At 42.5% G+C, this 11,848-nt stretch overlaps 1 protein-coding gene across 1 annotated transcript; it reads right to left on the bottom strand.

Moving 5' to 3' along the window:
- Positions 1-5,397: 5,397 nt before the first annotated feature.
- Positions 5,398-6,600, bottom strand: LOC311509974 (uncharacterized protein; the record flags this gene model as incomplete). Its single annotated transcript, XM_084575435.1, has 1 exon — positions 5,398-6,600. The coding sequence occupies one exon, from the start codon at positions 6,598-6,600 to the stop codon at positions 5,398-5,400; it is 1,203 nt and encodes a 400-aa protein (XP_084431561.1).
- Between the last annotated feature and the right edge of the window lie 5,248 nt (positions 6,601-11,848).

The following is an 11,848-nucleotide window of genomic DNA, read 5'->3' as shown; positions in this document are numbered from 1 at the left end:
CCGGCGGCTAACCCCACTAGCCTCCGTGTTAGCTCGCGGCTAACTCCCGCGGTTAAGTCCCGCGGGTCCGCGGTTAAATCCCGGTTAGCTCGCGGTTAATCCCGGTTAGCTCGAGGCTAACTCCGCGGTTTAGTCCGCGGCGGTTAGCTAGCGGCTAGCTCCGCTAGCTCGCTAACATACATGAGCTATGCTGGAAGGCTAGCCTAAGGCTAAAACATTGGGTGGCTAGTAGTTAACTTCTATTAACAGTTCAGCTATGTTGGACACAAACACTTAACATATAAATAATTCTAGAAACTCACTTACCTAATAAAGTGATAGCACCAACAGAGGAGGGAGGGAGGGAGGGAGAGAGGGGGGGGGGGGGGGGGGGGGGGGGGTCATGGGGTGTTCTGCCTCCCTACTGTAGTGAATGTAATGTAATGGCTACCAGGCCTAGCAGCTGTGTGAGAGCACCAACAGAGGAGGGAGGGAGGAAGAGAAGGAGGGAGAGGAGTGGGGGGGGGGGGGGGGGGGGGAGAGAGAGGGAGAGAGGGAGAGGGAGAGAGAGAGGGAGAGAGAGAGAGGCTAAAAGCCAAAGTAGATTGGAATGTTATCTTGCCCTTAAAAGAGATTATGAATTAGCAGAATATCTCTCTACTGTCAGAGATAGAAAGCAGAGACAGATCCTAACCAAGTACAGGCTCAGTGACCACAAACTGGCAATCCAAACAGGAAGACACAAAAAATCATGGCAACCAAAAGAAAACAGAAAATGTGGTCACTGTTCGACAGGTGAGGTTGAGACGGAGATGCACTTTCTCCTACAATGTACAAAATTAAATGACACTAGAAAAATTTATTGGAACAAGTTCAGCTCTTTGGTTCCAGGTTTCAAAGAGCTGGACGACCTCTCCAAATTAAAAATACTCCTCAGAGAAGGAGAGAGGGCACACCTTGCTGCCCAGTATGTGTTAACATGCCACACCCTGAGGGACAGTGAGTGATCGAGGCACACACACACACACACACACACACACTGTATATAACTAATAGAATGTTCATAATGTATATATCTTTGATTTATTGTATTGTACTTTAATGCTCTGCTTTGGCAATATTGTTTTTTTTTTTAAGAAACTTTCATGCCAATAAAGCCCATTTTGAATTTTTTGAATTTGAATTTGAATTTTGAGAGGGAAGGAGGGAGAGGGAGAGAGAGAGGGAGAGAGAGAGGGAAGGAGGGAGAGAGGGAGAGAGAGAGGGAGAGAGAGAGAGGGAAGGAGGGAGAGAGGGAGAGGGAGAGAGAGGGGGGGGTTGGAGTGTGTGTGTGTGTGAGGTGAGGGAGAGGGGGGGAAGAGGGGGTTTTTGGGGGAGAGAGGGGAGGGAGGGAGGGGAGAGGGGAGGGGTCAGCCTCGCTACTGTAATGGTCTGAGAGTCCCTAATGTTTTGGCAGTCTGTGTCTGTAATGCTATAGTGGGAGGGGAGGTGGGGGGGTTGGAGTGGGGGGGTCACAGTGTCAGGTTCTGGCCCCCTACAGTACTGCAGTAATGGTTTGGGGGGTTTTAATGTTTTGGCAGATACTGTTATCCACTGAGAACTCTTTTCCCTCCACTTTCTGTGTGCACCTGTGCTGAGTCTGCTCGTCAGGGCCCGTTGCCACGACTACACGCCGCACATGATATTCTATATGTTATACTCCCTTCTCTCCTGCACCCTAGGATTTGCCCTCCAAACAAATGCTCATAAATCAAAAACTACAAGTCCTATCGAGAAAACGAACACATTGTGAGCGTCAGCCGAGGGTTTTCTACAATTTAGTGTTGTTCCCACGCGCGTACTGCGAAAATTGTGGCCGTAGTCGTTTTAGAAAAAAAGCATGCGACGAGAAAAATCGTCGAAAAATCGCTCTCGATTTCCACATACACACACATGGAGAAAAATTCGAAAACTGATCGGCGCACTCCTCGCTCGGAGGAGCCTGCAGCCCAAACCGTACGTCCCACACAAATAAAAGCCACACCATGTGAAAGCCAACAAAAATCCCTACGTTTTTATGTATTTTTTATCTCTGTACCTCAAAAACTGTGGCCACCCCGTAAGATTGAACCTTTTTTTTTTCAGAATTTCGACGAAACTCTGAAGTTAGAGTGAGCGCCAGAGTGCGTCCATAGAGATCCATTATAAACGATGATTTTTTAATTTTTTTCCAAAATTTCCCCAAAACGTAAACTGCGACCCTGACCAAACCGTAAAAGGTATCGAAACGCCGTTTTCAGGACTAAAAAGCTACACTTCCCGTGCCTCGTACAAACTTTCAAGCAATTTTCTACTCCGAAGCACGGCCGAGTAATCGCTCGACAAAGCGAAGGAGGAGAACTTGGAATGTTGGCGATTTTTTCGGGCTTCTCCTTTCATTTCAATGGGAAAAAACGCCCGCTTTTTGCCCGATTATTCTCGCCCCGTTGGAGGAATCGCTTAGAAAAGTCATAGCACACGATTCCCGATCAAGGTGCACGTCTGGATATACAATTTGTCTATTTTTCTTCAAAACTCTGGGACGAGTTATCCGGCGAAAAAAAGGCCGGAAGAAGCTATAAGAATATTAAACGCGAGCAATAGTAATATATGTGCCATGCACAGGCAGGCAGAGCCTGCCTGTGCATGCACTAGCTCCCATTGCCTGCAATGGGAGCTAGTGCATCGGCACAGATAATGAATTGACTCCTTTTGGATTCGAAGGACAAAATCAAGAGGCCTTAATGTTATGTTCATCTATGTTTTAAACTCGTGATGTACTAATTTTCTTTTTCAGAGACGAATGCAAACATATCATTTTAACAGGTTTTGCCCCCCTCTCCGAGAATGACCAAGAGACCGAAACACTGATAAGCCGGTCGTAAATAACTTTCTTTCCCCAGAACCAGACTCTGATATGCATTTTCCTCTGAAAAGAGCCTAAGTTTGATAATATGACTATCGAAAATGTAATAACTTGGTAAGTTATATATTATTGTTCAGGAAGTGCTTACGATCACAATGAGACGATTTTGGTCCTTGTACGATAATGCTAGCCCAAATTCACATAATTTGTCACAGTAAGGATGGATCAACATTGCCATCAAGTGGCTATCTTTAAAAGTATTTTCTCTCTTTTAATCAATTTTTGAAGTTAAAGAATGTAGAACTTTAGATATGTTCTTATACTAATAGTAGCTATTAGTTGAAATCATAACTGTTGGAATCGTTATTTTAGAAACCCCAGCCTTTTATTATTAGCAAAATGTCAATGTAAAGAGAACTTGAGTTTATTAATTTATTGATGTTTTTGAGTTACTTTGATGTGGTCATTCTGATACGTCATCTTGTCATGTTGTAATGTTGAGTGTTGTCGCATACGAAAAACATTGCTAACGAGTCATGATGAGTGATGGAATGATTCAATTTAGTAATATAAAATAGGTTAAGTAGATAAGGCAATAAGACACCTCGAGACAAAGGAGAAGGCGTTCTCTTCTCTTTCCGCGCGAAGATTCTGGAAACCCGATCCAAAACACGCCCTGAATAATTAACTCATAAAACCAGAGAGACGCTCCTCTTTCTCCGCTCTTTCGCCGCACTTTCTCCGCACTTTCAACTCTCCACTTTCTGTTTACGTTTTACTGTTATTTTAGTTTTCTTCTTTACGTACTTAGTCACGTTTATACTTAGTAACTTTAAGAACAACTTGAATATTGACAATACGGTCCTTTTCAAGCTCTGTTTGTTTCTCGTCTGATGTTTTTCCCGACGTACGATTTTTATAGTGACTGAAATATTTTTCTAGTTTTATTCATTTTATACTCTACGAACCGAAGTACTAACCAACATCGTTTATAAGTTAGCCAGCGTAGACAGCTGGGATATCAGAGAAAGACCCAATCTCTTCGACGGATCAAGAAATCAAGAAGCTGTTGCCATAGCAACGACATCAAGAAGACGTGACGATCCAGTTTCTTTCTTCAAACACAAAGACATTGCCAAGTGTCATCTGCCTTTGACTGAACACCTACAACGCTCTCAAGCAAAGCTGGGTGTTGGAGTTGCAGATCAAGCAACAAGTCCTGTCTATCGGTCCCAGAGAGACCTGCATCAGCTGGGCCGCTTCGTCACCACGTCGTCACACCGACGCTCCGCCATCACCGACGCCGAGAAGACTCTACAAAAGTAGGCTTAATCGTTCCTACCGCTTAAGACAAAGAGTTGGTGTCACTACTTTGAAACTCCCTACTAACATCTTTTAGAGAAGATTAATTAGATTAGGTATCAAATCTATTCCCTTTAGTTTAGGACTTAAACATCTCCATCTCTCACCATCGCTCCAGAAATTATTTCATACCTTATTATATTCGTTCATTTGATTACACTCCTATATTCTATTAGTCCCTCATTTATTCATAGTTGTCACTTTATTAAATAAATATTTGTTCACACTTAAGAAGTTGTTTGTGATGTTATTTTACGGCAGAGAATGACTGGTACAAATTGTAGTAAAGGATTCACTCCTTCAGATATGCAAATTATTGAACTGAGACTGATAAATTGATTTAAACCGTGTTCTTCCTACGATAAAAGGAGGTGGTGCCCTAACGAGACAATTTAAAGGTGTAGACTACCCTACATATGAATTTGTAATGTATTTGTACATATCGATTTTGTAATTTCAGTAAATGTTTGACCGTTTTTACCTTTCTTGCCTGTTGTCTAATTTGCATCATACCTAAAATTATATCTATACTGTGTACTATAGACAAATTAACAATCTCCACTTAATTTAGCATCAGCTTCAAAGCACAAACACAAATAATTAATTTTTTGTATAATTGTAAATCAAATCAGGCGTCAAGGGGTTAAAACATGCAGATTAAGATATGAGTTGATCTTGAAGGTAACTAGTGTCAAGTCACTGCAGGAATGTGTCCCTAATTGATGACTGGCATTTGGCTGGTTCATCTGAAGTTGAGAGGACAGAGAGGAAGATGGTGTGTGTTTACGTAAGAGAAACAGACAAGAATAAAGAATACAGATTATGGTATCCTGGTCAAATCTGTCAATAACAGAAGGATTTCATCACACTGATACATTGTCAGTTTCTATACATGGTACTACAGTCTCTGGAAGAGTTGTTGTGTTAGCCGTGTTCTTTCAGTTCTCACCATTAAAACCACGGTCTGGTTGTCTTATCTTCTCCCTGTCCTGTTAGATGGTTGTCCCAGGCAGAGAGAGGTGTCTCCTTCCATCTGTTTTAACCTCAACTCAGAGAATAATTAGATCAGATGTCTGCCACAACATTCAAACTGAACAAATTCCGACATGTTTTTTACAAGCTCGACTTCCCAGAAATGTTTTTTCCCACAGATGTTTTTTCCCACAGATGTTTCAGGAAGACGACCCCTCACCTCTGTGAGTCCTCTTGTGCTTAGTTAAATTAGATCTTTGACTGAAGGTTTTACCACACGTTTCACATGAATAGGGCTTCTCACCTGTGTGAGTCCTCATGTGGTACGTCAAATGACAACTATTAGTAAAACATTTCCCACATGTTTTACAAGAATACGGTTTCTCTCCTGTGTGAGTCCTCATGTGGTGAATTAAAGTAGATCTGTGACTGAAGGTTTTACCACATGTTTTACAAGAATACGGCTTCTCACCTGTGTGAGTCCTCATGTGGTAAGATAAATTACTTCTATCAGTAAAACGTTTCCCACATGTTTCACAAGAATACGGCTTCTCACCTGTGTGAGTCCTCATGTGCTTAGTTAAATTACCTCTTTGAGTGAAGGTTTTCCCACATGTTTCACAAGAATATGGCTTCTCACCTGTGTGAATTCTCATGTGGTAGGTCAACTGACCACTATTAGTAAAACGTTTCCCACATGTTTCACAAGAATACGGCTTCTCACCTGTGTGAGTCCTCATGTGCTTAGTTAACTTAACACCTTGACTGAAGGCTTTCCCACATGTTTTACAAGAATAGGGCTTCTCACCTGTGTGAGTCCTCATGTGCTTAGTTAACTTAGATCTTTGACTGAAGGTTTTCCCACATGTTACACAAGAATACGGCTTCTCACCTGTGTGAGTTCTCATGTGGACAGTTAAATAACTATTGTAACTGAAGGTTTTTCCACAGACGTCACATGTTAGAGACTTTCTACCTGTGTCAGTATCACACTGACCCTCTGATATGGGAGAGTTGTCTACATTGTTACTGTGTCTTGTGTCTCTGTGACGTCTCTTCTTTGGATTCAGCTCTACATTTCTAGTTGATCCTGAGTCTACATGCTTGCTTCCTTCGTGATCTGGGCTCTCAGCTACAGGAGGGTTGTGAGAGAGGAGCTGGTCACTGTTTGGTTCTGGTTCACTGTACTCACTTTCCTCATCAGTAGGGGTCTCCATCAAGGAATCGGTCTCCTGCATCAGCACAAGATGTTCTCCCTGCTGACTGCTGCAGAGCTCCTCCTGTTCCTCTTTCATCTGTGGAGGTTCTGGTTCCTCCTGGTCCTCTTTCATCTGTGGAGGTTCTGGTTCCTCCTGGTCCTCTTCTGTCTGTGGAGGTTCTGGTTCTTCATGTTCCTCTTTCATCTGTGGAAGTTCTGGTTCCTCCTGTTCCTCTTTCATCTGTAGAGGTTCTGGTTCCTCCTGTTCCTCTTTCATCTGTGAAGGTTCTGGTTCCTCATGTTCCTCTTTCATCTGTGGAGGGTCTGGTTCCTCCTGTTCCTCTTTCATCTGTGGACGTTCTGGTTCCTCCTGTTCCTCTTCCATCTGTGGAGGTTCTGGTTTCTCCTGGTCCAGACTGGAGTTCCTCTCCCACTTACAGTGCTGGTCACTGAGAACCTCCTCCTCTGTGCAGACATGTTGCTGTGGGAGGTCTGGAGGGACAAACAGACACAACATAAATGGTACTAATGTGATGACAGGAAAACACAAGTGACATTTAAACTGTAAATTTAAAGGGGAACTACTGTTTTTTTACAACCTGGACCTTATTTCTAGCATAAAATACCATCGTTTACTCACCAATATCACTTTTGTTTCATTTGCACTCGTTCAGGAGATAATTACATCAGCGTATATCCATTTATCGAGAGTGATCAGGGCACCGCAACACAGCCTCTAAATAACGCATAATCTGCTGCAAAACTCGTTCATTTCACCAATATTTTGTTATGATACGCTAGTGCTATTCCCCGTTGAGTCCGGAGTTACCTGTGATCATCATCTGGGGTCTGTAGATTTACCTACAGACCCCGGATGATGTCTCCTGAACGAGTGCAAATGAAACAAAAGTGATATTGGTGAGTAAACGATGGCATTTTATGCTAGAAATAAGGTCCAGGTTGTAAAAAACAGTAGTTCCACCTTTAATATGTAACACCGACACACTGGCTGCTTCCAGTAAAGTCAGTCCACACTACAACAGACCTTTTCCAAGAACTTCCTAATTAACCATTATTTAATGTTTAGTGAATCATGGAGAATGTATTTTGAGTGTTTCTTTTAGTACACCACCTTGTCCTGAACTTTTACCACAGCGTGATTGAGAGCATCTTAACCAACTGTGTCACAGTCTGGTATGGAAGCTGCTCTGTCGTGGAGCGCGGACACCTGCAGCGCGTAGTGAAAACTGCCCAGCGCATCACAGGAACTCCACTCCCTGCCATTGAGGACGTCCAGAAAAAGTGCTGTCTGCGTCGTGCCTGCAGTATTCTGAAGGACTCCTCCCACCCGGCACATGGACTATTTTCCCTCCTGCCCTCAGACAGGCATTTCAGAAGCCTCCGGACAAGGACCAGCACACTGAGGAATCGCTTTTTTCCTCAGAGCTGTGACCTTACTGAACTCGGACCCCTGCTGACCCCTACACACCATTTCACTCATACTCCCCAACTCCTCATTCCCTCACTGACCACCATCACCGCTGCTCTCGCACACTTCAAACAAGTGTGCACACTTTAGTACTGTTTGCACAGTACTTTGTACCGAACATTGCACTAGTTTAGTAACATTAGGTAGCTACTGCTTATTGTTTATGCACTGTAAATTGCTCACTTTATCTGTTTTTGTATCGCCTAATTTATCATCTGCCCATCTCCTTTATTGTAAATTATGTTATAATTCCTCTTTATAGTCTACTCACATTTAACGAACAAATCCATCTGTATAATATGTTCACAGTACCTCATTCAATCATTGTGTATATCCTGCTCATTCACCTGTATATATGGTCTGTCCTGTACATAGGTTTTGATCTGTAAATATTGTCCATATGCTGTAAAAACAACCTGTATCATACTATTTATATACCATAATATTTATGCCATGTGCACTTACTGCCTATTGCACTTCTGGTTAGATGCTAAACTGTATTTCATTGCTCTGTACCTGTACATGTGTAATGACAATAAAGTTGAATCTAATCTTATCTCGTGAGTAGCAAAGTCCATGTAGCGTCAGATGTGCTAGTTAGCCTCTTAGCATGTTATCAGTCTTGTAGCTGAGTGTCTTTCCTCTGTGTCTTCTCCATACTGTGTGTTTCCATTCATTACTTCATTTAGACCATTCTAGTTCTACTCACCTATTCTGTGTAACTTTATCTCGGGTTTCCAGGTGATATCCAGCAGTCTGCGCTGACGATCGATCTCTTCCTCATACTGGACAACAGTTTGTTCAAAGAGTCTGAATATTTCTTCAGCAGCAGCAGTTAGTTGCTCGATGATCAACTCTCTTAAACTCTCAGCTGAAGACATTGTTACTTCAAAAGTTCAAATATTTATCTGGCACACGACTAGTGATGGTCCTCCAAGGCTCCAACGCGTGCACAGTAGCTAATGAAGCGATTGTATCAAACCACTGTGCCAAGGTGTGGTTCGGTCACATGACTAGTGATGTTTGAAGCAGCTGAGTGAAGTTCAAACCGAAGCAGTGAATCACTCGATGGGATCAAGTGTGTTTGGTGCGTGGTGTTCATTTAAATGTTTCTTTGCAGAGAAGGTTGCTTTGTTGCTATTGTTGGTGTTAGTTGCTTTTAGAGTTAGTAGTGTTGTATCAGACTGCGTATTTTGTGGAGAATCTGTAGACAGATAGTAAGATACAGAGAGAAATAGATGAATTAGTTACATAGATAACACTAAGAGGCTGGTAAATACTATGCAAAAGAAGAAACCGCCTGAGTCTGAAAACTGTGAATAAACTTTTGTTTCTTAATAAAACCTCATAAACAGTAACACAAGCACACCCTATACCCTGTTTTTCAGGCACACACTCTTTATCAACGTACCCATGAACCTCTTTACTAATGAACCCTAAAACATACTTTGGCAAAATCCATAATATAAGCTGTATTTGCACCTGTGCCAGGTGAAAAATTACATCAGTCTGTATTTGTGGAGGACATCTCATGAATGTAGCAGCACCATTTAAATGTTTCATAACACAATATATGTGGGGAGTATTTAGGGTTACAATCCAACATGCAAAATAAGAAACATAATCTTCTATAACTATTATTATTAGGGGTCCATGCAACAACGTTGACAGACGCAGCACCAAACATGATTGCATCGACAAAACAGCTCCATATTCGGCATTCTGTTTGCATTGCACACACTCTACATTCAATAGTAAAGAAGTCATGTGATTAAATCTCTGCATTTACAGCAATCAGACATAAATCTAGGCAAATCGTAACATACTTCAGATCAAGCACCACAGCCAAAGAGAAGCTTGATCAAGTGCAGGAACAGACGGGACGGCCAACCCTGAAACTTATCATTGAGGTACCAACACGTTGGAACAGCACATATCACATGCTGGCAAGGCTAAATGATGAGAAGGAACCAGTGTGGGGATCTCTTGCCTCACTAACAACAGACATAACTCCACTTACAGCTGATGAGTTTAACATCATAGGAGAAACACTTCTTGTGCTTGCTCCTTTCCATCAAGCCACAGTGGAGTTGTCTGGGGAGAAGAGAGTTTCAGGATCAAAGGTCATCCCCATGATGAAAATGCTATATCATGCACTTGAGCATAACGTTTCAACTTTGCACACACAGCCAGCAATACACCTCCATGAACACGAGTCACAGACACTGCTTCCAGTCTGGAGTCATTAAGTGTGCTGACTCTATCAACACTTCTAGACCCCAGATTTAAATCACTCGGATTTCAGAATTCCTCAAAATGCAGTGAAGCAGTCAACAGACTGAAATTGGAATGTGCAGCTGTAATTGGGTGCACATCAACTGAGCCACAACCTGGACCTTCTTCACAACAGTTATCAGCACCCACTTCAGGCATGTTATGTTCAGTTTTATCAGTTTATTTGTGCATGTATTTACTTGCTAATCATGTACTGATTTGTAACTGATGACTAAAACTAAAATGCCAATTTGTTGTTTTTTAGATGGCAGCAGCTGGATGAGGAAATTGGCAGGCAGACCACCAACGCCACAGCGGACTCTATTATTGAGGTCCACAGATACCTCGCTGAGAGCAACCTGCCAAGATCCCAGGATCCCTTGAAATATTGGGCCAGCCAGAAACACATTTACCCAAACCTATTCCGGCTTTCCCTACAGTTTTTATGCACTCCAGCTTCATCAGTGCCTTGCGAGTGGGTATTCTCCAAAGCTGGAGAACTTGCTTCCAAGAAACGTAATCGATTGAATGCCAAGACACTGGAAAAAAAACTGTTTTTTTGAATAAGAAAAACAAAGCAAACAAACAAAAAAAAACTCTCCACCATACCGCATAAGCAAAATTACATTCACACTTTCACTATGATTTTCACACATTCACATTATTTATTGACTGTACATTTTAAAGATATCAAAGATATTTTTTGCTTAGATTAAGATATAAAATAATACAATATAAAATACAACTAGATGGTCACAAGTGATCGTAAAGGGGTCCATGCTGTGGCGAAGTCATCCCCAAGGGGGACGCAGAGGCATAAGTCACCAGTAGCGCCCCCTATAGACTGTATTGCACGAAACTTGGTGGGCTTGTAAGGAGTCATCCACAGATTATTACTGTCAAATTTTTTTTATTTTTTTTTATTTTTTTTGTCCTGTCCAGCATCGAAGCAAGCAGAATGATGATCTGTTCGTTATGTTGTGCTGAGCAGATTTTGATTTGCCAAGGGGAGCTTTATGGATGATAAGGCTCCTCTTGATAGTCTAAGTTAAACTTATTTTATTGTTTATACATGTTGGTGGATGGACCTTTACATAATATTGCCGAACCTGACAAGGAGAGAGAAAGTGAAGAGAAGATAGAGTGGACAGGAGTTGAGAGAGAGGGGGGGGTGGTGGAGAGAAAAAGAGGGATATGCCAAGCAGCAACTGCTACACCTGTTGAGAAACACAACAAAGAACATCACCCGGCCTCGGCCGGAGAGCAAGCTGACAATACTGAAAGGCACACAAAAGAGAAAGATTACATTGGAGTAGACAGCAACCATGGCACAAAAGTTTCATACACTCGTGTTTAAGTCTACACATACATGTTTGTATAACACAGCAGATAACTAAACCACAGTAGACCTTAATGTTCACGGTTTGTATACACGGTTTAAATGTTCACCAGAGGATGCAGTGACTGTGTCACCGTGCAGAATGAGGGTGAAGAGTGTTTAAAGATGGCTGTGATGGTGCAACCGTTCCCCTAAGGAGAGCAGAGGATGGACAGGAAGCCCCAGGACCCCGACCACCAGCAGCAACCCCAGGGTGCGTGTCCCCACCACCACACCACAGAGGGACATGCCTCCATCCAGATGGTGGCATAGGAGGCCCCCCGCCAGAACCCTACCCCCAGCTGCGGCGAT

This window comes from Chelon labrosus (genome assembly GCF_963514085.1).
Source record: "Chelon labrosus genome assembly, contig: SCAFFOLD_41, whole genome shotgun sequence".
NCBI classification, from domain to species: domain Eukaryota; kingdom Metazoa; phylum Chordata; class Actinopteri; order Mugiliformes; family Mugilidae; genus Chelon; species Chelon labrosus.
The sequence above is the reverse complement of the archived record's forward strand: the minus strand, read 5'-3'. Positions and strand labels throughout refer to the sequence as shown.